At 44.7% G+C, this 27,600-nt stretch overlaps 1 protein-coding gene, 1 long non-coding RNA gene and 1 pseudogene across 2 annotated transcripts in view; 1 reads left to right on the forward strand and 2 right to left on the reverse strand.

Moving 5' to 3' along the window:
• The window catches only part of KCNK12 (potassium two pore domain channel subfamily K member 12), a 72,798-nt gene extending 50,181 nt beyond the window's left edge, over positions 1-22,617 (reverse strand). Inside the window, exon 1 of the mRNA XM_074949397.1 lies at positions 20,867-22,617. Within this exon, the coding sequence (XP_074805498.1) occupies positions 20,867-21,209 (343 nt within the window). The 5' untranslated portion in view covers positions 21,210-22,617. The remainder of the gene's footprint in view (positions 1-20,866) is intronic.
• LOC141983913 (mismatch repair endonuclease PMS2-like) lies at positions 6,199-6,723 on the reverse strand (annotated as a pseudogene).
• A 133-nt stretch (positions 22,618-22,750) lies between the features above and the next one.
• The window catches only part of LOC141985372 (uncharacterized), an 85,978-nt gene continuing 81,128 nt past the window's right edge, over positions 22,751-27,600 (forward strand). Inside the window, exons 1-2 of the long non-coding RNA XR_012638920.1 lie at positions 22,751-23,241; positions 24,814-24,909. This is a non-coding gene — a long non-coding RNA (uncharacterized LOC141985372). The remainder of the gene's footprint in view (positions 23,242-24,813; positions 24,910-27,600) is intronic.

Genomic DNA, 27,600 nt, shown 5'->3' on the forward strand with positions numbered 1-27,600 from the left:
TGTACATGAACACAAGAAGCCTGGGAAACAATCAGGAAGAATTGGAAGTCCTGGCACCGTCAAGGAACTATGATGTGATTTGAATGAGATGCAAGAGATGTCAAGAGTAACAAGAAGGGTTTCTTCAGGTATGTTGGCAACAAGAAGAAAGCCAAGGAAAGTGTGGGCCCCTTACTGAATGAGGGAGGCAACCTAGTGACAGAGGATGTGGAAAAAGCTAATGTACTCAATGCTTTTTTTGCCTCTGTTTTCACTAACAAGGTCAGCTCCCAGACTGCTGCGCTGGGCATCACAGAATGGGGAAGAGATGGCCAGCCCTCTGTGGAGATAGAGGTGGTTAGGGACTATTTAGAAAAGCTGGACGTGCACAAGTCCATGGGGCCGGACGAGTTACATCCGAGAGTGCTGAAGGAATTGGCGGCTGTGATTGCAGAGCCCTTGGCCATTATCTTTGAAAACTCGTGGCGAACGGGGGAAGTCCCGGATGACTGGAAAAAGGCTAATGTAGTGCCAATCTTTAAAAAAGGGAAGAAGGAGGATCCTGGGAACTACAGGCCAGTCAGCCTCACCTCAGTCCCTGGAAAAATCATGGAGCAGGTCCTCAAAGAATCAATCCTGAAGCACTTACATGAGAGGAAAGTGATCAGGAACAGTCAGCATGGATTCACCAAGGGAAGGTCATGCCTGACTAATCTAATCGCCTTTTATGATGAGATTACTGGTTCTGTGGATGAAGGGAAAGCAGTGGATGTATTGTTTCTTGACTTTAGCAAAGCTTTTGACACGGTCTCCCACAGTATTCTTGTCAGCAAGTTAAGGAAGTATGGGCTAGATGAATGCACTATAAGGTGGGTAGAAAGCTGGCTAGATTGTCGGGCTCAACGGGTAGTGATCAATGGCTCCATGTCTAGTTGGCAGCCGGTGTCAAGTGGAGTGCCCCAGGGGTCGGTCCTGGGGCCGGTTTTGTTCAATATCTTCATAAATGATCTGGAGGATGGTGTGGATTGCACTCTCAGCAAATTTGCAGATGATACTAAACTGGGAGGAGTGGTAGATACGCTGGAGGGGAGGGATAGGATACAGAAGGACCTAGACAAATTGGAGGATTGGGCCAAAAGAAATCTGATGAGGTTCAATAAGGATAAGTGCAGGGTCCTGCACTTAGGACGGAAGAATCCAATGCACCGCTACAGACTAGGGACCGAATGGCTAGGCAGCAGTTCTGCGGAAAAGGACCTAGGGGTGACAGTGGACGAGAAACTGGATATGAGTCAACAGTGTGCCCTTGTTGCCAAGAAGGCCAATGGCATTTTGGGATGTATAAGTAGGGGCATAGCGAGCAGATCGAGGGATGTGATCGTTCCCCTCTATTCGACACTGGTGAGGCCTCATCTGGAGTACTGTGTCCAGTTTTGGGCCCCACACTACAAGAAGGATGTGGATAAATTGGAGAGAGTCCAGCGAAGGGCAACAAAAATGATTAGGGGTCTAGAGCACATGACTTATGAAGAGAGGCTGAGGGAGCTGGGATTGTTTAGTCTGCAGAAGAGAAGAATGAGGGGGGATTTGATAGCTGCTTTCAACTACCTGAAAGGGGGTTCCAAAGAGGATGGCTCTAGACTGTTCTCAATGGTAGCAGATGACAGAACGAGGAGTAATGGTCTCAAGTTGCAATGGGGGAGGTTTAGATTGGATATTAGGAAAAACTTTTTCACTAAGAGGGTGGTGAAACACTGGAATGCGTTACCTAGGGAGGTGGTAGAATCTCCTTCCTTAGAGGTTTTTAAGGTCAGGCTTGACAAAGCCCTGGCTGGGATGATTTAACTGGGAATTGGTCCTGCTTCGAGCAGGGGGTTGGACTAGATGACCTTCTGGGGTCCCTTCCAACCCTGATATTCTATGATTCTATGATTCTATGATTCTATGAATAACAGAGACTTGGTGGGGTAACTCACATGACTGGAGCACTGTCATGGATGGATATAAACTGTTCAGGAAGGACAGGCAGGGAGAAAAGGTGGAGGAGTTGCACTGGATGTAAGAGAGTGGTATGATTACTCAGAGCTCCAGTATGAAACTGGAGAAAACTCCATTGAGAGTCTTTGAGTTAAATGTAGAGGCGAGTGCAACAAGGGTGATGTTGCAGTGGGCATCTGCTATAGCCCACCAGACCAGGAGGATGAGGTAGACGAGGCTTTCTTCGGACAACTAACTGAAGTCTCCAGATCACAGGCCCTGGTTCTCATGGGGGACTTCAATCACCCTAACATCGGCTGGGAGAGCAATACAGTAGTGCACAGACAATCCAGGAAGTTTTGGAGAGTGTTAGGGACAACTTCCTGGTGCAAGTGTGGAAGGAACCAACTAGGGACCATGTTTCTCTTGACCTGCTGCTCACAAACAGGGTAGAAGTTGGTAGCAACCTGAGTAGCAGTGACCATGAGATGGTAGAGTTCAGGATCCTGACAAAAGGAAGAAAGGAGAGCTGCAGAATACAGACCCTGGACTTCAGAAAAGCAGACTTTGACTCCCTCAGAAAACTGATGGGCAGGATACCCTGGGAGGCTAATATGAGGGGGAAAGGAGTCCAGGAGAGCTGGCTGTATTTTAAAGAAGCCTTACAGAGGGCACAGGAACAATACATCCCGATGTGCAGAAAGAATAGCAAATATGGCAGGCGACCAGTCTGGCTTAACAGAGAAATCTTCAGTGAGCTTAAACACAAAAAGGAAGCTTACAAGAAGTGGAAACTTCAACAGATGCCTAGGGAGGAGTATAAAAATACTGCTTGAGAATGCAGGAAGGCCAAAGCACAACTGGAGTTGCAGCCAGCAAGGGATGTGAAGAGTAACAAGAAGGGTTTCTATAGGTATGTTAGCAACAAGAAGGTTGTCAGGGAAAGTGTGGGACCCTTATTGAATGGGGGAGGGAACCTAGTGACAGATGATGTGGAAAAAGCTGAAGTACTCAATGCTATTTTTGCCTCAGTCATCATAGACAAGGGCAGCTCCCAGACTGCTGCACTGGGCAGCACAGTACGGGGAGGAGGTGAGCAGCCCTCCATGGTGAAAGAACAGGTTAAGGACTATTTAGAAAAGCTGGGCCTGCACAAGTCTATGGGGCTGGATACAATGCATCTGAGGGTGCTGAGGGAGTTGGCTGATGTGATGGCAGAGCCATTATCTTTGAAAACTCGTGGAGATCGGGGGAGGTCCAAGATAATTGGAAAAAGGCAAATAGAGTCCCATCTTTAAAAAAGGGAAGAAGGAGAATCCAGGGAACTACAGACCAGTCTGTCTCACCTCAGACCCTGGAAAAATCATGGAGCAGGTCCTCAAGGAAACCACTCGATCATGTATTGCCACCAGGCTCCCCTCCCTGCACAGCAAGCTGGGATCTTCACCTTGGGTAGAGGCTGTGGCAAACTTGGGTAGATTGCTGTAAGAAGAGCCACTGCTTCTCCCCAAGGAACTAAAGCAGAAGCCCCTCCCTGCAGCTTCCAGCTGTTTGCCTCTGCCTCTCCATGCAGAGCTAATACCTGGGAGCTGAAGGGAGGGGCTGTTGAGGGAAAGAGGGAGGGGGTATGCCTGGGAGTGTGTGACTCAAGTTTTTGGGTTGGGGGGGCAAAACCTTTAAATTCTGCACCCCCATGCTCAGCAGGCACCAGCTGTATCTGGCAGAAGTCCCTAGCCCCACCACAGGACAGACCCCCCGAGCTCTCCCCTACCCCCAAGTCTGGTAGGCAAAGAATGGAGATGTGTGGGGGTGGCCTCTGGGACCCTCACTTTAACTGTAAAAGAGCCAAATGTGGCTCATAAGCTATGGTTTGGCCACCACTAGTCTATAGGCTCTGGCCCTCAGGCAGGGCAGAGCTAACAGGCAGTCTGTAGTGCTCTAGCCCGCAGGCAGGGCAGAGCTGCTAAGTACTCTATAAGCTCAGGCCTTCAGACAGGGAAGAGCACCACACAATCTGTCATCCTAGATCTGGCAGATGACAGACAAATGCAGGCCTTTGGCCTATGGTGGGGAAGCTGGTACCCTGTGGGTGGGGTTGGCAGCAGCAGGGGACAGCAGAATCTGGGCCCACCCTACTCCACTGGATCCCAGCCCAGGACCATAACAGTGGCAGACTCTGCCACACAGTCAGACTGGAGTTGGCTGTTTCTGGGCTACTTCCTACTATCCCTGCATTCGGTACCTCGGCTCTGTGGGTGTCCTCAGCCTCCTCAGGGTAGGTAGGCAACGGCAGTCCTGGCAGCTCCCCTGCAGACATAGGCTCCTCCAGGAGGAAGGCGCCCCTTGGTTCAGCAGCAAGCAGGATGCATCTGTGTCCCTCACTGTCTCAGCCCCCATGGAGGTGGAAGCTACGTCTTTTATACTTCCTGTTCCACCTTCCCAGTTCTGGCAGGAGGGGCAAGTCTGGTCTGGCTCTGCCTACCTGGTCACAAGAGGTGTTCCCTCCCACTCTGGTTGGAGGATTTCCAATAAGGCCTCACTACACTCTGAATCAGCCATTAGTGGCCAGCAACCAGCATTGCAGTTCTGGTGCAAAGCCCAAATGTAGGCAAGGAAAACTACAGTTTCAAGCAGGGTTAACCTCAATTTATACAAATCACATGTCTCCGTGTCTATGGCTTGGGTTTGCAACGATGCAGCCTCACCAGTTGTTGGCTTCCAATGGTTGAATCCCAAGTATAGACCAGGCCTAAGCCTTGAATATTACCTTTTGCTGACAATGAATCTACAGTGGTACAGAAACAGTAATAATGCTGGACTTAGTTTGTCCATGTCTAGATGTGTGTTCAGCACTGGTTCAGCTGCACTTGTTACTGATAACTGTTGTGAGAATGGGAATTTTCAAAGTGTTGTATGAAACACTAGAGATTCAGGCTTCTGCATAGGCACAGGCATGGGATACATCTGTTACCATCGAGGTCAATGGTAAAACTCCCAGTAAGTACAATAGCAGCAGAGTGAGGCCAATGCTGACTGCCTTTGCTAATGCCACCCTATGTCACTCTAGAATGTCATAACAACAAACTGCTACATGATATTAGTTGGTGATAGATCTTTTGTACAGTTCTCTGCCTCTTTACTGAATGTTGAAAAGCAATTGAAGATTCCAGAAAAGCAAGAAAACATGTTTGCAAAGAGGTCCCTCCAATAAAAGAGAGAAAAAATGCTGACATCCAAATGATCTGTGACAGATGGTGGGGGAGGTAAAAGAAGGGAGAAGTTCTCAAGTTGGACAAAGAAACAAGGGTAAGTATCAGGAAGGAGGCTGAAGAGAGACAAAGGGGTAATTAGTTATAGAAAGAAAATGCAAGACTATTTTCCCCCTCCCTATTTGTTTGGTGGTTGTCAACTTGAAAGATTACGTGTGTCCTCAAACAAATATTAAAAATTTAATCAAGCAAACAAATCAGCAGTAGAGAGCAGCCTGGCAAATTGGGGAGACAGCAGAAGCTGGAGGAATTATTGTGCCTATGAGAGGCAAATAATTGGGGAGTATGAGAGAAACTGTAACAGAAGCAGACAAGGGAGAAAATTTCAGGAGAATGAAACAAAGCAAATATAGAAGATAGAGAATGGAGATTGATCTGAACTCCATAGGAACAAAGTATACAGAGTTCTACTTGGGGTTTGGGTTTATGATCCAGCAGTAACTAGACAAGGTGATAAGCATAGTAATTATGATCCCTTCATTGCTGATATACGCGCAGTAACTAATATACAGTAAGGTTGCCTAGTAATAGAAAATTAATTGGCTGGAGCCACCTAATGTGAGTTCAACAGCCGGACAGCTATTAAAGTGCATAATGAGCACAAGAGCTCATTCATTTCTGGGGGTGCTCACCAAAGAAAATGCAGAAAAGGAGGAAAAGAACGTTGGCACCTAATATTTTGAACTAGTTGAACTATGAGGGGAGACCAGCATTTGGAAATCAGTGTTCCAAACTCATCCCTGGTGAAACTCCATTGATTTCAGTGGAGTAATATCAAGGATAAATTCAGAGTATAGAATCATAGGATATCAGGGTTCAAAGGGACCTCAGGAGGTCATCTAGTCCAACCCCTTGCTCAAAGCAGGACCAATCCCCAATTTTTTCCCCAGATCCCTAAATGGCCCCCTCAAGGATTGAACTCATAACCCTGGGTTTAGCAGGCCAATGCTCAAACCACTGAGCTATCTCTCCCTCACCCCACCAAAAAAATTAAAAAAAATTCTTCACAAACAGCTTCACTAGGCGGTAGCTGAACAAAGGGAATGAGGCTTTGCAACTGTTTTTGCCCAAATATTGCTCCAATGTTTTCCTTTAGACTACAGCTTCCAGTAGTACACATCACTGAGTGTTTTTTTCCTTGGCCAACCTGATTGGTGCAGTTAATTCAAACTCCCATTGAAATGATATAGTATGCTTGTAATATTTGGACCATTTTTGCATATTCCTTTTTAATATTTCGTTGAAATTCCTTGTGCCGCACTGGCAGGGTATAAAACAATTGCTGCATGCTAACAGTTGTTCCCTGTTGTCGTGGGTAAGGAGTTTTCTGAGTAATTTTTCCATTGTGATCAAATGCCAGACAAGTTCCAACCTTTGTAGATTTGTGACAAGTAAAAATGGTAACATCACTTAATGCACACAGTGAACTCAGAGCTTCACCTTGAAATCCAAATGTTCCAAAATGCATTAGATCAGAGAAATCAGTAGCAAAGTCAAAAGGGAATAATCAAGTATCATACCAATAAACTCTTAAAATCCTTTGAATTTTCTTCAGGATCAAAGAGACTGCTATTTTTAAACAATATCATTGATATTGTTAAAACGGTTGTTAGATATATTGTTAAACATGTGACCAGTTAGTAAGCTGGCACACCCTCCTTAGAAAGGCATCATGATCTAGAAGGGAGCATGGGATAGCAATCAGGAACTCTTGAGTTCTGATCCCAGCACTAAGAAAAGGAGTACTAGTGGCACCTTAGAGACCAACAAATGCATCCGATGAAGTGACCTGTAGCTCATGAAAGCTTATGCTCAAATAAATTTGTTAGTCTCTAAGGTGCCACTAGTACTCCTTTTCTTTTTGCGAATACAGACTAACATGGCTGCTACTCTAAAATCTGATCCCAGCACTGGCACTATTCACTTTGAGCCTGAGCCTGCATCCATTGATTTCAGTGGCACAGGACCAGCCCTTGCATGACTGTAGGCCTTTAGGTCCTGATTTTCAAAAGTGGACTCTGAGTTTTAGATGTCCAATTCGAGACAGCTTGGGGCCTGGTTTTCAGAAGTGCTGAGCTTCCAGAACTCCAACTCTCAAGTTGGGTGCCCAAAAGTTCAGGGTGCTTTGAAAATGTTGATCTATCTTCTCTCTGTCTCAGTTTCTCCATCTGTAAAATAAAAATAACACCTACTTTGCAGGGGGTTGTGAAGAATAATTTAATGTTGGTATAGTACTTTGAAAATAAAATATTCTAGCTGAGTTAGGTATTCATATTTGATGGCTCTGGTATTTAAATTTCCTTTTTAAAACATTTCTTAGATAAAAATTCCCTTTTAAACCATGTCTTGTCCTTTTAGCCTATGTAAATGTACTTAACTATTAAGTTAACATATTAAATATTGCACATTCTACATTAATACTCTTTAAACCATGTATTTGGCTGGCCCAGTGGCCTTTTAGTAACATTGTGCACTACCATGTGGGAGACCGAAGTTCAATTTCTTGTCCTAGTCTCAATTTCCAGACAGGCTGTATACACAGCAGCCCAGATTCTCAGCTGTCCAGATTCCAGTATGCCCTGGGGCTTGGCACACCTGAGGCAGAGACCTCAAAGGAGCTGCTTGCAGCTGTCTGGTCTCATGTCTGGGTCTACACTGTTCCAGACCTTAGAATAATCCAGAGCAGCCTCAGGCTGGCTATGGTCCCTGAGTAATGTTGCACCAGCGGGGATCCCTGGAGCACAGCAGCATTCAGCCACACACTCTTATCATCACACCTCTAACATGCTCCCATGCAATGGGCTGGGTGGGAGGTGGTGTAGGAGCTATTTGTGTCAGTTCTACACAACCCAGGGATGCCCCTGTGTCAAGGGACTCCCCAGCTAATTGCATAAATTGGCTTTTCAGACCAATACAAATCAGCCAGAGCAGGGGCTCAGGATCTAGCCTAGTGCCAACAGTGGATAGGAAGAGGCATAGTTTTGCATAATGAAAAGACATGGTTAATATATATAATATTATTCATAATTTCTCAGATGAAATTATTTGTGCTGCTTATTTTGTGCACTCCATTTGTCTTGGACAATGGAATCAGGATAGTCAGTTTCAATTTCTGGTTGTCATGCATTAGCACAATCATGCAAAATTTGGGTTGCAAAGATACTCTAAGCAATACTCTCATTGATTTTTTAAAAATTTTTTGAAAGCATTACTGTTAACACTAAGTTTTGTTTAAAACATGCTGGCTTTTTTTCTCTAAACTAAAATACTAAATTTAGGGTCAAAATTATTTCACAATGACCATTTAGAAAAGACCTTTCTAGTCACCTGTTAGATTATATTGATGGGCTCCAAGTGGAGTCTCTAGTGTTCTTTACCCCAGATGAATGCAAGCTGTGACCATATGCTGGCAAAATTCCCATCCAGATGAGCAAACCCCTGTACATAACGAGACACAGGAAGCAGAAAACATTGCTTGGAATTGTAAAACTAAATGGACCAGGTACTCAGGTGGTATAAATCATTGTAGCCCCATTTAAGTCCATGGAGTTATACTGAGTCACATCAACTGAGGATCTAGCCCTTTAATCTTTATTGGGAGCAACAGATTGATAAAACAGCTTCCATATGTCCACTTAGCACATTGATAAAATCATCACATTATCAGATGCACCAAATCCTGCTACAACAGACCATCCTGAAGAAACAAAACTAAACACAGCACTTTCATGCCAGCTTCAAACTGCAGTTAGTCAGGTAGCAGTGAAGGCAAGCAGTCTGACATTTCAGCTCAGTGAGAAAAGCTTTATAATGCTTGCTGCTTCTTCTGCCTTATTACATGCATTTTGAAATGTATACATACATACTTTAGTTTTGTTTTTACTCTACTCCAGGCCTGGGAGTATTTACCTGAAAATTTGATCCTTTTGCAAAAAGATGTCAGTACAAACCTCAAGTATGTAATTGCAGAGTTTTGGGAAAACATGATATCGGTGATTTTCATCAAAACTACATTTTGGTTTGACTGTTGCTTTTCACCTTGTCTGGTGTCTGTAGAACTATGTGAACATTCCTGGTCTCATCACACTAAAGTAGATACATTGTTTATTGTTGTAATTCACTGGAGCTAACATGAATTTAGAAAACATTTAATGGAATTATTGCTGGATGTGTGCTATCATTCAAAGATATCGTGCAGAAAATTGATTTCCTCTTACCCTAATTAAATACTTCAAACAAATGTTTCACAATAACCACTCCAGGAAATCTATACATAATATTGTTGTGTGGGGATAGGCGAGGGCAGGATACAAGTCCATTTAGAACAACTGCCCTTTGGGACTTCTTATATCCAACTGCAGCTTATGCTGCAATAAGTCTGCATGGGCATTAAGGCCACAATCCGGCGGGTAGTGATCGATCTATCGGGGATCAATTTATCACGGCTACTGTAGACATGATAAATCGATCCCCGATCACTCTGCTGTCGACTCTGGAACTCCACCAGGGCGAGAGGCAGAAGCAGAGGCGACGGGGGAGCAGCGGCCGTCGATCCCACGCTGCGAGGACGTGAAGTAAGTGATTCTAAGTCGATCTAAGATACATCGACTTCAGCTACACTATTCTCGTAGCTGAAGTTGCGTATCTTAGATCGATTCCCCCCCGCCCCCCAGTGTAGACCAGGCCACAGAGTGTAGGACACTGCTGTGCAAAGGGCCAGCGTAAGGACTGTCCCCAAGTCCCACTTAAGCCCTCAAAATAGGGCAAAGTGGTATTTAAGTGATGCATGCATAGGTCTTGTGAACCGGCCTTATGAACAGGGATGAATTGTGACCCTTGAGAATATGGTCCGATGTTCTCAAGGACATGCCAGTCAAGTAGAGTGCAATTAGATTATGTTAGATGGGATAAATCTGATGACTTTTTCCTCCCTAACCTTCAGACAGTCTAGGTTATCTGTAGAATTACTTGCCAAGTTATTATACTCATAGCTCACTCCTGTGGAGGCCAACTCATTGGCTTCTGTATGGTGCAGTGCAATGTTTGAAAATGTGCTCACTGAGCCACCAGATTGCCTCTTGAATGTTGTTTGCTTTGATTCAGCACTTTCAACACTTTGAGCCCTAATTCTGGATTTCTTTAAAATTGATTTTCTAATGCAATTTAACTTGAGATCCCTGTGTGCCTGATTCTTATTTATGCTAGCACCCCTTTATATGTCTCTGGCAGGGTAAAGAGGGCTATAGTATAAATAATAAATAGAGTATAGATGTATGCACTTTAATGCCTTTTTACATTTCCAAATCAGTGTAAAGGGGACGTAGCATAAATGAGAACCAGGCACTGTGTATGGATAATGTTTTGAGAATTCAGTTATGCTGAAGCTTCTGCAGGGTGGTAAAACTGCGGCTGTTCATGTCTTCACAGAAGGTTCAGAGAGGAAGGTAGCTATCTGGAGCTTTTGGCTTAAGCAGTAAGGAATATAAGCTTGCCTTACAAGCTGAGGTTATTTACACTCAGTGGTGCTGCCAATAGTGATAAAAAATTATGTTAGGACAGTAAGATCTCCTTCCACCTGCCTATTTTCAGCTATGGGAGTGTGCATGACAGTGTAGTATGCCATGTAAAATTGGCTGCAATATATGCATGCACAAGCACAACACCTTGCTGTGAGAGGAATCTATGCAAAACTTCAGGGTTGGACAAAACTTGTGAATCAAATTCAAGCATGGTGCAGAGGGCTGGCACAAAGCCCTCTGTATCACTTATGCCTGCATAGGAGATGGAGAGCTCAGATGTCCTGGCCACACAGCAGGGCCTCTCCACCCCCTTGATACAATAGAAGAGGGATCCATACTCTCCCTGACATGGCTACTGTCAAGTGGCTGCCTAAAATGTAATAGCAGCTCCAATGTCTCAACATGTTTTATAAAATAGGTAAGTATCATTTGTTCTGCTCATTTTTCAAATGGCAAAACTAAAGTACTGAAAATTTAAGTCCACAACGTAATTTAGCATTGGAGCTGGGGTCAGAACTCCTGGCTTGCAGACCTGTGATCAGAGCATCGAAAGTAAATTAATCGGCGCCATGCTGGCTTTGCTCCAGAATGAAACATAGGAGAAATATGTGTTCACAAGTTGGAAAGGACCAAAATCAACTGAGAAATAAATTCTGCTGACACTTGCCAGTAAGCTAAGAACACATCACCTGATCATTTGTTTGAAGGATTTTTTTTAATTGCTGAAAAGAAAATCTCTCTGAAAGTCTAATAGTCTAATGATTGAAGAAACCTCACTTACAAATAGGCAGCAGACAATCAGAAATTAGAATGGAGAGTTTTCTTATAAAGCTACCAAAAATTTAAATGACTATTAGAAAAAATAGATTCAATATTTGATTAGGTTTCAGAGTAGCAGCCGTGTTAGTCTGTATCCGCAAAAAGAAAAGGAGGACTTGTGGCACCTTAGAGACTAACCAATTTATTTGAACATAAGCTTTCGTGAGCTACAGCTCACTTCGTCGGATGCATGCTGTGGAAAATACAGTGGGGAGATTTATATACACAGAGAACATGAAACAATGGGTGTTACCATAAACACTGTAACCAGAGTGATCAGGTAAGGTGAGCTATTACCAGCAGGACAGCGGGGGCGGACCTTTTGTAGTGATAATCAAGGTGGGCCATTTCCAGCAGTTGACAAGAACCACCCCCCCATGCTCTCCTGCTGATAATAGCTCACCTTACCTGATCACTCTTGTTACCGTGTTTATGGTAACACCCATTGTTTCATGTTCTCTGTGTATATAAATCTCCCCACTGTATTCTCCACAGCATGCATCCAATGAAGTGAGCTGTAGCTCACAAAAGCTTATGCTCAGATAAATGTGTTAGTCTCTAAGGTGCCACAAGTCCTCCTTTTCTTTTTGCTAATATTTGGTTATTCAACCATAAGCAATAAGCATTCTACTGACAGCAATCTGGGCATTCAGAGTAGGTCACTTGTGGGCCATTCAGGACAGTGCAGTAAGATTAGGCTTTTAAAAAGAGTAAAAGACGTAAAAGGAAATCTACAGGGCCAATCATGTACCTTTTACCCAAGGTTTGATTTTTGCCTTGTAGGCACAGTGCTTAGCAAGGGGCTGTGCAGAGCTACAGAACTCTAAGGGGAGTATTGGGAGGCATTCTGCCTCAGGCAAGCAGAACCTGCTGGAGCTCCCAGGTGCACAGCTTACTTTCACTCACATGGCCAGTGAGCTCTGCTGGCAGATGCATAAGAGGGAGGAGAACAATGACATTGTGTCTCCCTCGGCGAGTGTGTAAGGAGCAGTCCCTGTATTTCCCTCAGCGCAGGGTCTGTAATTCTGCCTGGCTTTTATGCAGGCCAGGCAAAGAGGTGGGAAGGGGGGGAAGTTCCCTGCACACATTTCACACCTGGATAAAGGCCAGGCAGAATCTGGCCCTCATTAAGGAACATACGGTTGGCCCAGAATAAGTCAACTGGAACATAAAGGATGTTGTATATGTGAGCTCTAAGGCCTTGCTCTCCCGTTAGTTACCAGGGTCAGACTGTGACTGACCCTTGTTTTCAGTGAAGGCAAGAGGGTGAAAGGAGTCTCTCCATACCTGCATAGCCTGCGTAAAGGCCAGGAACAGCTGTGCTCAGGAGGACCCCTCCCTATTCCTCTGGAGGCTAATGACACCATAAAGAGAGCAGAGATAGGCAGGGAGGAGGTGGGGCCATGGCTCCACCTCAGCATGCATTGCTAGACGGGTATGCAGGAGGTAATACGCATCCCATAAAGGTGTAACAGCATGGCTCCATGTGTGCGCCAGGCATCTCTAGGAGGCTTTGTGCTGACCTGATGCAGAATGCCTCTCAGTGCTCCCTCCAGAACAGTGTGACTCTACCCTGACCCTTGCTATGTCTTGGGCCTACAAGGCACAAATGAGCCCTCATTCTGAACCTGATTCTGCCATGCTTTCTCACACTGAATAGCACCTTACTCCACAAGTAATCCCACTGAAATCACTGGCACCACCCAGCAATTAAGGGACTACTCAATAAAAGGATTGCCAATTTATTATCATTCAGGAAAAAAAATAACTTAAGTCTCTGTTGAAAAGCTGTGTAACAGAGAACTGGACACTACTAGATATAAAAAAGAAGTCAGATAGGATAAACTAGAGAAAGATGGAGCTGGACTGCTTACTCCCTTGTGCAGTCATTTACCACCTATGCAAAACACTACCAATGAGTTTTACACTCACTCTGCATGATGTAATGAAGAGGGGACTCAAACCCTTTGTCTCTATACATTGATGTGCACAAAAAAGAATGCACAAATGAAAAGGAAACACTTTAATAAACTTTAAGAGAATAGAATAGCGGAAAGAATTCACTTAGATGTTACATATTTGAAACCAGAATATATATTTTCACACTTCTGCTAAGGGTTTTTTGTGTTTGTTTGTTTGCTACCATAAAATGTAGGGAAAGAAAGAGTGTGTTACAATACTGTATTGACATTTTCATCCCGCCTATAGAAGTAGCAGTCATTTTAAAAAGTTATGGTCTTGTAATGAGAAAAGATCTAATGCTTACTGGTATTTTAATGTCTGGATAATTAAATGTACTTAATTTGAAAACACTAAGTTATTTAATGCAGTACAGTTACAATACTAGTCAATGTAGTTATATTCGTCATCATGTCTATATCATAGTGATTAGTTGCTTTCTATATCATCGTGTCTATATCATAGTGATTAGTTGATAAAACACTTCCTGAATGTAATGAAAAGGTTTACATAATGTAATTGCAATAAAGGCCTACAATTTTAAAAAGAATTTGAATTAGTTTATTTAAATTCAACAGTACTATTACAATTTGGCTATTGTTATCAAACTAAAAACTTCACAGGCTCCCTTCAAACAAAATCATTGAGGAATCATTTTCTATAGTAAAATGATCAGTATAACCTATTTTAGATAGTCATGACATGGATATATTTAATTTGAATTGTCTACATAACAATTTTGATGGTGCTATTTTAGGATAAAAAACCTTCCATCAAATCATTGCTCTGCCTAAATTGCTATTAGATATAGCTAATAGCAATTAAATGTGGTCATGGACATACTGAAAATGTATACCACTATGAAATTTGCAGGCATGTAGCCTTAAATACATCTTTTAACTTTATTTGCACACACTGAGCTTCACATTCTGTTTTTAACTGCTGATGAAGTTTGGGTGAACATTTTAAGTTGCTTGACTGACAGTCTGTTTATTGTTTAACCTTTTTATTGGGCTTCTAAAGAAATGTATCAAATATTTACCAATCTGAATCTCCCTACAGCAAAGCAGACAACAAATATCTCCATGTATACAATTAGTACTATTAGCCTATTTACATTAAAGAAGAATAGTGTATTTGAATAATGTATTTTTCAACAGTGGTTCCAGGGTGCTAATTTATTGGCCAATTTCAAAAATAATTCTATAATGTAATTATACACATAGTAAATGTGCTATATTTAACACAAAGTCACATATGGTGAAGAACATATCAAACTATCAGTTAAAATGTTTAAAATAGATTCTCAAGTCATCTGATCTTTAGAAGTATGTGTTAAAACATCAAGGACTAGATTCACAAGGGGGACTTAAGTCTAAGTCCGACATGTAGGCACCACTGGAATTCACAAAACCACCATTCAGCTGCCACCTAACCTTGTAGGCACCTAAAGTCCCAATGTGCCTACATTTCCATTTGTGGGCATGTGCACAGCTATTAAAGTCCTGACACCACTAAGTTGCTTGGTGCCTGACTCATGCCTAAGCTCTAGAGAGATTCACAAACTTGGCATTTTCCTACTTGTCTTACCTGCAGGGCCTTATCTGGCACACATGCTCAGAGCTTGCCTAACCCGGACAAAAGACAAGAGGAGGAGCTGATTGTATGCTTGTACCCAATAGCCCTGAGGTTAAGGCACTCCACTATGAGATAGGAAACCTGGGTTCAAATGGCTGATCTACCTTATTTAGAGCAGGAACTTGAACTATGTTTCTCACCTCTTGGGTAAGCACTGCAACCTCTGGGCTTTTGAATATAAAAGGTGGCTTGTCTTCATTCCCTTGTGAGAATAGGGCTGACCTGGCTTAAGCACTTAACTCCAGGAGAAGATTCACAGCTATGAATCCCAAACAGTAATAGGCATCTCTCTTGGACCTGGAGTTAGGGGTTTAACTCTGGGAGAGGGTGGGCTTAGGTCTCCTTGGCATTTCCTACTATCTAATGTAGGCAGTTCTGTGCTCAGCATGCTGGCTTTTGTGAATCCCTTTCTTAGGTGCCTATGATGGGGTGTGCTCTCCACACTGGCCCTGAGAGAGTTGAATTAGGCCATGTGGAGGGCACTAATTAGGAGGCAGCTCACCTGTGAGAGAATTGGCAGGGCTTCTATAAAGCCAGGAGGCTGGTAGCAGCGGGAGGAAGCTTGCAGTCTCTCTCCCTGAGTTAAGGTCCTATTGGGTTCTAGGAAGTGGGCAGGTACAAACCTGCCCATTGCTAAAGGACCCTCTCCCAGCCTTAGGGAAGGATCAATAAGGTCCAGGAACTGTATGTAAGGGAGCAGTATGACTGCTCAGAGCTCCGGTATGAAACTGCAGAAAAACCTGAGTGTCTCTGGATTAAGTTTAGAAGCCTGAGCAACAAGGGTGATGTAGCGGTGGGAGTCTGCTATAGACCACCGGACCAGGGGGATGAGGTGGATGAGGCTTTCTTCCAGCAACTCGCAGAAGCTACTAGATCACACGCCCTGGTTCTCATGGGCGACTTTAATCTTCCTGATATCTGCTGGGAGAGCACTACAGCGGTGCACAGACAATCCAGGAAGTTTTTGGAAAATGTAGGGGACAATTTCCTGGTGCAAGTGCTAGAGGAGCCAACTGGGGGGGAGCTTTTCTTGACCTGCTGCTCACAAACCGGGAAGAATTAGTGGGGGAAGCAAAAGTGGATGGGAATCTGGGAGGCAGTGACCATGAGTTGGTTGAGTTCAGGATCCTGACACAGGGAAGAAAGGTAAGCAGCAAAATACGGACCCTGGACTTCAGGAAAGCAGACTTCGACTCCCTCAGGGAACTGATGGGTAGGATCCCCTGGGGGAATAACATGAAGGGGAAAGGAGTCCAGGAGAGCTGGCTGTATTTCAAGGAATCCCTATTGAGGTTACAGGGACAAAGCATCCCGATGTGTCAAAAGAATAGTAAATATGGCAGGCGACCAGCTTGGCTTAACGGTGAAATCCTTGCGGATCTTAAACATAAAAAAGAAGCTTACAAGAAGTGGAAGATTGGACAAATGACCAGGGAAGAGTATAAAAATATTGCTCGGGCATGTAGGAATGAAATCAGGAGGGTCAAATCACACCTGGAGCTGCAGCTAGCAAGAGATGTTAAGAGTAACAAGAAGGGTTTCTTCAGGTATGTTGGCAACAAGAAGAAAGCCAAGGAAAGTGTGGGCCCTTACTGAATGAAGGAGGCAACCTACTGACAGAGGATGTGGAAAAAGCTAATGTACTCAATGCTTTTTTTGCCTCTGTCTTCACAAACAAGGTCAGCTCCCAGACTGCTGCGCTGGGCATCACAGCATGGGGAGTAGGTGGACAGCCCTCTGTGGAGAAAGAAGTGGTTAGGGACTATTTAGAAAAGCTGGACGTGCACAAGTCCATGGGGCCGGACGCATTGCATCCAACAGTGCTAAAGGAATTGGCGGCTGTGATTGCAGAGCCATTGGCCATTATCTTTGAAAACTCATGGCGAACGGGGGAAGTCCCGGATGACTGGAAAAAGGCTAATGTAGTGCCAATCTTTAAAAAAGGGAAGAAGGAGGATCTTGGGAACTACAGGCCAGTCAGTCTCACCTCAGTCCCCGGAAAAATCATGGAGCAGGTCCTCAAGGAATCAATCCTGAAGCACTTACACGAGAGGAAAGTGATCAGGAACAGTCAGCATGGATTTACCAAGGGAAGGTCATGCCTGACTAATCTAATCACCTTCTATGATGAGATTACTGGTTCTGTGGATGAAGGGAAAGCAGTGAATGTATTGTTTCTTGACTTTAGCAAAGCTTTTGACATGGTCTCCCACAGTATTCTTGCCAGCAAGTTAAAGAAGTATGGGCTGGATGAATGTACTATAAGGTGGGTAGAAAGTTGGCTAGATTGTCGGGCTCAACGGGTAGTGATCAATGGCTCCATGTCTAGTTGGCAGCCGGTATCAAGTGGAGTGCCTCAAGGGTCGGTCCTGGGGCCGGTTTTGTTCAATATCTTCATAAATGATCTGGAGGATGGTGTGGATTGCACTCTCAGCAAATTTGCGGATGATACTAAACTAGGAGGAGTGGTAGATATGCTGGAGGGCAGGGATAGGATACAGAGGGACTTAGACAAATTGGAGGATTGGGCCAAAAGAAATCTGATGAGGTTCAACAATGATAAGTGCAGGGTCCTGCACTTAGGACGGAAGAACCCAATGCAGTGCTACAGACTAGGGACCGAATGGCTAGGTAGCAGTTCTGCAGAAAAGGACCTAAGGGTTACAGTGGACGAGAAGCTGGATATGAGTCAACAGTGTGCCCTTGTTGCCAAGAAGACCAATGGCATTTGGGGCTGTATAAGTAGGGGCATAGCCAGCAGATCGAGGGACGTGATCGTTCCCCTCTATTCGACATTGGTGAAGCCTCATCTGGAGTTCTGTGTCCAGTTTTGGGCCCTGCACTACAAGAAGGATGTGGATAAATTGGAGAGAGTCCAGCGAAGGGCAACAAAAATGATTAGGGGTCTGGAACACATGACTTATGAGGAGAGGCTGAGGGAACTGGGATTGTTTAGTCTGCAGAAGAGAAGAATGAGGGGGGATTTGATAGCTGCTTTCAACTACCTGAGAGGTGGTTCCAAAGAGGATGGTTCTAGACTATTCTCAGTGGTAGAAGAGGACAGGACAAGGAGTAATGGTCTCAAGTTGCAGTGGGGGAGGTTTAGGTTGGATATTAGGAAAAACTTTTTCACTAGGAGGGTGGTGAAACACTGGAATGCGTTACCTAGGGAGGTGGTAGAATCTCCTTCCTTAGAGGTTTTTAAGGTCAGGCTTGACAGAGCTCTGGCTGGGATGATTTAGTTGGGGATTGGTCCTGCTTTGAGCAGGGGGTTGGACTAGATGACCTCCTGAGGCCCCTTCCAACCCTGATATTCTATGATTCTATGAAATAATTACAGGGGCAACCAAAAATGTAACAGGGGCAGGTGTGAAGGTTAAAGGGTCAAACAAAGGGAACCTGAGGGGGACACCGAGCAGAGAACCCCGAACAGTGCCCACTGCTCCTCGAAGGTGTCAAGGGAGCCAGTGGATGCTGCCCAGAGGAACTCTGGCCAGATACGTGAGCGAAGGCAGGATCAGAAATAGGCCCCACAGTTGTAGGAAACCCACTCAGCCAACTTCCTCTCCCTGGCCTTATAGATGGCTACTTTGGCCAGGGCTAGGAGCAGGTTGACAAGGAGGTCCTGCAATCCCTGAGTTAAGGTAGAAGGAAGGGAAGATAGGAACCCCTGAGAAAAGGTAGAGGAACCTTGGAGGAAGGGTTTATCTAATAGGCGTAACAGCGAGGGGTCTGACTAGGAAGACTGGAGAATGAAAAGCTTAGAGACACATGGTAGGAAGTAGTCCAGGGTGATAGCAGTAAAGTAGATGTAGCTGCAGAACTTAGCTTGCGGTAGGGCCCTGGACTGGAACCCAGAGTAGAGGGTAGGCCTGGGTTCCCCTGCTATCCACTAAGTGGTATTGCTAAGGGCAATGAAGGGAAAGGCTGCCTGAGTCATTGCAGGAATGATGTAGTCAGGGTGGTAGGCATGAGGACTGCTCGACACTGCTGGTGCAGAAGGACTTTGAAAGACTCCCCTGGAAGGAGAAACTGCAGTGTGACCTGGCTGGAGGGCCAAGTCATGAAGCAGCTGTATCATGATCCTATGAGCAGGAGGAGACCTTCAATGGGGAATGAGAAGAAAGGGGACACTGAACTGGGTAGAGCTAATCCCCAGAATCACCAGAGTAGGTTCCACCCAGGTGTGAGTAGAGCACCCCACGACAGTGCCTAACTGTCATATGCATTGTATAGGGAGCCTGGATCCGTAACTTGGGGTTGTGAATTCCACTAGGCAGCAAGGCACCTAAATGTTAGGTGTTGAAATACTGTGCATTCCAATGCCTAAGTCCCCCTTGTGAACTTCGCCACAAATGAACATAAAAACCTTTCCATGTATTCACCCTACATTATTTTGCTATTAAGAAGCATTGCAGTGGAGACTTTAGGTGCACAGTGAGTAAAAATCCCATCAATTTATAAATAAAATGAAGGGACTGGTAAATCTCCAAAAGCTAAAAAATGCTTGAAATTGAGAAATCTCCAAAAAGCTTCAAACTGGTAGTATTTGCCTTACAATTTAAAACAAAATTCTTGATCTCTACTGTTGACTTCGCACAGAGAGGAAACTAAAGAGAAAGTATATTAGATTATAATATTATACATGTTGATTTCTGGTGGGGAGGGTGACGAAGGAAATATTCAACAAGTGCAAATGTGCTAAGGGACAGATTCTGCAACCTGTTGTCCATGGACCTCTGGGGGTCTGCAGACTGTCTAAGATTTCCAAACATTTCCATTTGAAATTTTTTTAGGGGTGTGCAAATGAAAAAAGGTTGAAAACCACTGGAATAGCTTGTTACTATGCAGTTAGTCCTATTGATTGCAATGGACCTACTACCAAAGTAAAGTATTATTCAGAGTAAGTGGGTGTGGCAGAAACTAGTCTTAAATTACAAGTGGTAATGAAGACTGAAAGAAGCTATCGTGAATAACCTTCTATTTACAAAAAATTTAGCCAAGTACAAAGTAAAACGGTGTGAAGCATGAAATTGGTGATTAATTTCTTCACTGGTGCTGTACAAGATTTGGGTTGTGATCAGTAACCTGGAATGGAAACATGAATGCAATCCTATAGGTGGCATCCTCACTTTTAAACCACTCGCTAACTCCAGTTGCTATAGCAACTTGATACAGCTTTGTAAGGGGAGATTTTAATGTCATTTCAAAACTTTAATCACCATAGCAACACAATTTAGCTCTTTGAAGCATAATCGTATTTTTTTTACGAATTTTTAATGTGTATCTTACTCCACTTGTATTTCTTTCCCTCTGGAAAAGACAAAAAGCATCTCATTACAAAGGAAAGATGGAACGTAACTATCCTTGCGTCACTACTTCACCATTATTCAAAATACAACAAAAGCAGAAGGGTGGGTGTGTGGACAAGTTTAAAACATTTCAAAGTAACTTTTACAATCTATTTTTTATAATGGGAACTGTACTATTTTAACACACAATGCATTAGCATTCATTCATTCCTGCTATTCAGTTCCACAGGTTGGGCCCCTTTGAAGCAAAGAGGTTTCCACTAGAAAGAAAGGTTTCAAAATTCACGATGGACTGATGAGATGAAGAATGCTGACTCGTTATTTTTAGGAAGTCAGTGTATTGCAGATCGTGTGTGTTTGTGTGTGTGTGTGTGAGCGAGTGAGAGAGACTTACCTATAGTTGACACTACTGTCCCCACAAAATAGAAAGCCCCAGTGAAGTCCCATCTTGGTCTTACGGCATCTGCCCGGATGCCCGCGGCCATGGCTGCTTCATAACTCCGCAGGAAGTCCCTTAGCTCAGGCGTACTGATGTTGAATATTTGGCTGAAGTTTTGGAGGGTCCTGTTCCAGCGATGCTGAGCCTCGACTTCGGACGGCCTCTCGAGGGCTGAGAACACTGTAGCTCCAGCTGCCAGATAAACTGCGATCAGGGCCGCTAAGAGGAGGAATCTGCCATTGTCCTTGTTGAAATGGGACAAGCAGCAGCAGCCCTGCGATCTCCGGCTAGACATCATCCAAATTTCAGCACCCCCGAGCCGGCGGACAGTGACCAACACCTCCTCGAAGACACTGGCATTGGGCTACTGTTAAATTCATGGAATCCCGAGTTAAGATCGTAGCTGGTTCATTGCAGGTGCTTCTTTTCTCAGTCATACTTAGCAAGAGCCAGCGGGGAGCCCTGAACTGCCATACTGATTTCAGTGGCTGAAGCTGCAGGAGAATACAACTAGCCTGAAGCCCAGAGGGTCCTGTGGACAATCCCCACCTTGGCTTTAGCTTTCCTTGGAGCCACGTCTGAAGTTCCTTTTTCCTTTGAGCTCTCCACTGAGTTCTGAACTGCAGTGGCCATTGGTTTCTGGGAAACGGCTTTACTCCGCATCCCCATCCCCCCTGTGACCATATTCTTTGTATCCAGCCTGCCACCCGCTGACAGACACCGTCTGTCTGGCGTCCTCTTTAGGGGAAAGTTATTGATTTCAGGAGCGCTGATTTTTGGTAGCCAGGGTGAATGGGGTCCAATGTTCTCTCATTCCAATTAACAACTGTTTGGTCATGACGTATTCAATGGAATAGCTGGGGTTCGCCAAATAATACTACTTATATCACGCTAATATCTTAAGGTTTTATTTGCAAAGTTCTGGGGAATTTGCCCGGGTAACAGATCCCTTAAATTCCGCGTCTTAAAAAGTATTCTCTGCATCCACTGTGAGTCCATATTTCCATATACAAGTCGCTGCATCATGCTTACAGGCATCCATAAGTATCCCCTGAGACCAGTGTCGGTAGTTAGGGATCAGCTGCGTTTAAAGCCATCTTGATTCTGTCGGAGCTCAAGATTTGGCAAAACACCATGAGTCTGGCTTTCAGCTTCGTTGTTCCATCATGCGCACTGGTCCTCTGCATTTGCTCAGATTTTTTTGCTTTCATTTCGTTGGGTGAAAATGCAGTCACACCTTTCTGCAGACCGTAACTGCTCTGGGTTATAACATATCTACATTCAAACGTGCCTCTCTGCTCGCGAAAAGGGCTCGACAAGTTTTTTCGTATAGAATCCCAAACGGTTTAAGGCTTATTTTGTAACAAAGCACTGGATGTATACCCAAGTTACTTCCTCTGCGCGCACTGGTGTATACTTCAAACTGGATGGTTCGTTGCAAAAATGCATCCGTAGACAGCCATGCAATTCACCAGGGAGGCAAATTTCAATCTGGATACGCGTGACTTCTACTTTTTTGCCTGACTCATTCTAGGAATCCCCTGTTGGACTCGATTTCTGTCTGCACCTGAAGTCAGCGTAAAAGCCTTGGTGTTAAAATTCATTGTAAATCACAGTATTCAGCCAGACAGTTCCCGGCCCCTCATCCCCCCAAAGTCCCTGAACTAACCGCATCTAATGGCACTTTTCGCTCTGGCTCCGTGCACTGATCCTCGGAAGCCGCGGGGTTAGTCCAAAGGGCTATTTACAGCGTCTACAAGAGCCGTGGGGCGGCATATTTCACAGACAGTCGGGGGGGGGGGGGAAGAGGCGACCCTTGAGAGCAGGCAAAGGGAGCTGGCGCGCTGCCCTGCACCCGCACCCTGGGGAGCGCAGCGCCGCCGCCGCCAGCTCTAGCGGGGCCGCGGCGGCTCAGACACGCGCGCTTCAGCGTGGGGCTAATGCCCCCGTGTTCTCCTCGCTCATGGACGGGATATTTTGAGGCAGATCCGCTGACACCCAACAAAATGCAAAACGCCTGATCGGAGGAGGGTGGAAAATGGTGGCTCTGCCCGCCCGCCAGCCGAGGGGCCTGCGCTGTTTGTTCTATGGGCTCCGAGAGGCGGCTCTGCCAACGCTGCAGGTGTTTGGGGGATTGCTCCAGTCAGCGGCCCTCCGAGCCGCCCTGGGCGTAGTCTCAAGTAGCCACCGAAAGGAGGAGACGCAAAACACCTCGCGGAGGAAGGGGGAATGCTTTCAGTCAGGCGAAACGTGCAGGCTTCTTCTTCCATTTCTCTTCCTGATATCCAGTGCCCCGAGCCACTGGATTGAGCTGCCTACCAAGCAGAACAGTAAGTCCGGGGCCCGTTTAGTTGAACATATAAACAAAATAATTTAAATGATGTGATTTGGTTTATACAACTATGTAAATGATTAAAAATGTAAAGTAAAACGAGTTCGTAGATTTATTTGAGGAAATGTTTTAATTTATCACAAGAAAGGTTCTTTTTGAAGAGTCTGCTAATAGCTTAATGGTTAATTAATTAGATGAACATTTTATTCCCTTCAATGCACATTAATGTTTGTGATCAATCTACATTTCCTGGAGTACTCTAGGTTAAACCCAAGAAAATGGCACATCACTTAGTTTAGTTTGTGGCTACCATCTTTAAGATCAAGACTTTCCCAAAGCTGGTGGATTCTTTCCCTGATAATTTCTTCACAACAAGATTTATATCCTCTCTTATCCATTAAGTCTCACTAGATCAGGGGTGCGCAAACTTTTTGGCCTGAGGGCCACATCAGCATTCTGAAACTCTATGGAGGGCCGGGTAGGGAAGGCTGTGCCTCCCCAAACAGCCTGGCCCCTGCCTCCTCTCTGCCCCCTCCCACTTCTTGCCCCCTGACTGCCCCCCTCAAAACCCCCCACCCATCCAACCCCCCTGCTCTTTGTCCCCTGACCACCCCCTCCTGAGACCCTCCACCCCAACCACCACCCCCAGGACTCCACCCCCTATCCAACCCACCCTACTCCCTGACTGCCCCGACCCCTATCCACACCCCCACCCCCTGACAGGCCCCCCAGGGACTCCCATGCCTATCCAACCACCCCCTGCTCCCTGCCCCCTTACCATGCTGCTCAGAGCACCAGAACTGGCAGCTGCATGGCCTGGTTGGAGCCAGCCACGCTGCCACGCAGTTTAGAGCACGGGGCAGGCTGGCGGCTCTCGCAGCCACACCGCCCGGCAAGAGCTTGCAGCCCCACCACCCAGAGCACTGGCAGCAGGGCGAGCTGAGGCTGTGGGGGAGGGGGGACAGTGGGGGAGGCACCTGGGGCTAGCCTCCCCGGCCGGGAGCTCAAGGTCCAGGCAGGATGGTCCTGCAAGCCACAGTTTGCCCACCTCTGCACTAGATGCTACAATTGCTTGGTGAATCATTTGCAATGGTGAGAAGTGGATAGGAAATTGTAATGAGTGTGTTGCAAAAGGCACAGAGCAATATATCCCATTTAGTCCCAGTCCTGCAAACACACATGCATGGGAATAACTATACAGATAAATCACATGTATTTATTTATCCTGGGATTATTCATATGCATAAGTGTTTGCAGGAGCTGGGCCTAAATGTGGAAGTATAGGGACCAATTCACAGCAGCATCAAACTTTTCTGGGAGCGTTTTTGCTCTCTGTTTTTTGTTCTATTTTGCTCTTTTCATTTGGGGGAGTGTACTCTTTATGAGATAGTAAACATAAAGTAACTTCATGACTTTGCAGATGAGTGATTATGGTGTCTTGTCCTTTAGCAGGATGCTTACACATTATTTATGCATAGGTAACTGCTATAAGTTCTTATCTGAGATCTGAGTGTTTTTGCTTTGCACTAAGGTTCCATATCACTTGTGCAATTATCCTCTCTTTACACAGATCTGGAACACAAACAAAATTTGGGATTTTGCTTACTCTACAGTAGAGACATTCATTCTCAAGGGAGGTATAATATATTTTGATGTCTTCACAATGGTAAGAAATATATTTAAATTTCTTCACAGCACACAGGCCAGACTCTCTGTGTGGGAAGCTCAGCTCTTAAAGGCACAGTCCCCTATACCACCTCTTCCCTTCCAAGCCAAACTTTAATAGCACTTAACCGCCTGAGACCCTTTTGGGCAAACTGGCAGGCTCAGTGCCCTTTATCTCCCTCCCTTCTGGGATTTGGAGAAGCTGTCACCTATTCCTCCATAGCATATGTCCATCTGGGATGACAACCTCATGCAGCCTCTTTTGACACCACTGCTTTTTGCAAGCATTGTTTCCTATCGTAAAGATGCGCAACATAATTTTCATGACTTCTTTTTTTGTTTTTGTATATCTGTCCCTTTATACAGCTGCAAGTCCCCACTGACTCTGACATCAGTGTCTGACAGTGCAGATATTCTTGTTGTCTATTGCACAAAATGTCAGCGTGTGACAACACAGGCGTCACTGGTGGTGCTCTGTACTTTTACAGTGCTAAATGTGAATCAGAGTCTGATACCGTAGCCTTTATTATTTTGACAATATTTCCCCCATTTCTAGAGTTTCAGTTCTGGTGAGGCTGTTAACTGTTCCATTCCTCCACTTGGGGTATTTTCTTAATTACTTTTTACTCCTGATACCATGTGGTGTTCAGTGCTCATTTAGTGCAGAAGGTACTTTCAAGAGCTCTTCTTTATTCTGTGTCCAGTTCCAGCTGTTCTGTGCATAACAAAAGCTTCACATCACTCTGTCAAAGAAACTCAGCCCCTAAAGGTACTGTTCCCAATACCACATTGTTTTAGATCTTGGCTTTTTCTCTGAACTTGGAGCTAACATCATTTTGACTGAATGATGTGGTACCGGTTACCAGGCACTCCATGTGTGAGGCCACGCACAGCCAAGATGCTGCAAGTGTGGTTGGTCAGACTTGTTGATTGTACATAGGGGCAGAAGAGAGTGAATGCAAAACAGATAAAGAAAACACATTATATTAGAGTGACTCCAGGATAAGCAATGAAGGGGCAACCTGAGAAATGATACATCAGATAAAACTGAGAGAACAAGGCATCTTCTATCATAGTTAGAGACACATTAACTGGGAAGTTTGGGCTGTATCAGAACACACACTGGATCTAGAGGTGGAATATCCCTAAAGTAGCCTTCAAACTCCTAAAGTTGGTCTGGTTTCAATAAAACTCAGCAGGGGAGAAGGAAAAGCAAGGAAGGCCAAAGGGACAGTAAAATAATAGAGAAAAGCACCTAGGACCTGACCTAAAGCCCATTGAAATCAATAGGAATCTTTCAATTGGCTTCCATAGGCTTAAAATCAGACCGCTAATGAGGAGCCCTATATAATAGCTGAGATCTTGGCAGCTGAGTGTCGATAGAGCTGTAGCTAGAAACAACAAAAGAGCAGGCAAGCAGCTGACTATATGGCAAAGCGGAGTCAATGGAGCTGCAGCCAAATAGAATCAATAAATATAGCTAAAAATATAGCTAAGGAACCAGTTGTTTTACATGATAGCACCACCGATGATCAGAATAGGAGAAAATGTTTCATCTAGGACAAAGGGCCTGCTTTTTCTCTCACCTACACAGTTGTGAATCAGAAGTAAATACCTTGGTATCAGTGGCATCAAACTGAACCAGATTGTGATTTCCATTGAATTCACTGGATTTACATTTGTGTAGCAGAGATCAGATTCTGGACCATGCATGTTAAACTGAGTGAGAGAGAGAATTCAGGTCTAGTGCTTTTGTTAAAAAAATGAAATATTAAATACTTATAATCTAAGGGCCCAATCCTGCAAGGTGTTCAGCAGCTTTAGCCTATGAGAGACAATGGAGCCAATCTTGCAAACTTTTAATAACATACTTATGTGAATGATCTCTTTGACTTTTTATGGACTACTCACTTGACTAAGTGTTTGTGTAACCTGCACCCATGCAGTGTAGTACTCTGTCTGCTCAAGTGGCAGCTAGGCCACACAGAGCAGGGGTGGCCAAACTTATTGACCATCTGAGCCACATAGGCTAATCTTCAACAGTTTGAGAGCTGCACCTGCCGGGGCTCGGGCTTCAGCCCTGTGGGGCTCCAGCCCTGCTCCTGCTGAAGCCCTGATCCCTGGCAGGTATACCCTGTTGGGCTCATGCCCTGGACCTCCCACCCGCTGGGCAGAAGCTGGAGGCAACACTTGGGGGGTAGGGTATGTGGGGTCATGAAATTCAAAATTTTCAATTTTAAGAATACATTGCGTTGAAATTTCTAACTTAATAAAAAAGCCTTGGAAATTTTTACAAAATAAATATATATCCCATTTTTCAATCTGTGATAGAGCTGGTAGAAAAATGTTGAATTTGTTAATCAAAATGTCAATGAAAAAGCAAGATTAATTTTTCATTAAAATATCTGCAGAAATTATGTCCCTTTTATAGCCATCTCCATGAAGAATGAACATTATCAGTGGAGGATTAACATCAGGCAAAGGATTTTGATTGAAAGGAATACCACAGCTCCATCTTGCTCAGGACAGCAATCAAAGCTTCATGGGGGCAAATCCTGAAGTCCTTGCTGAGTCCTTACTTACACAAAACTCCCACTAAAGCCAATCTCTCAAACTAGCCATTTGGCCAAATGACTGACACTTTTAATCAGCTGGTCAAAGGACTATGATACTTGGCCATTTGATTAGGTTA

This window comes from Natator depressus, chromosome 3 (assembly GCF_965152275.1).
Source record: "Natator depressus isolate rNatDep1 chromosome 3, rNatDep2.hap1, whole genome shotgun sequence".
NCBI lineage: Eukaryota > Metazoa > Chordata > Testudines > Cheloniidae > Natator > Natator depressus.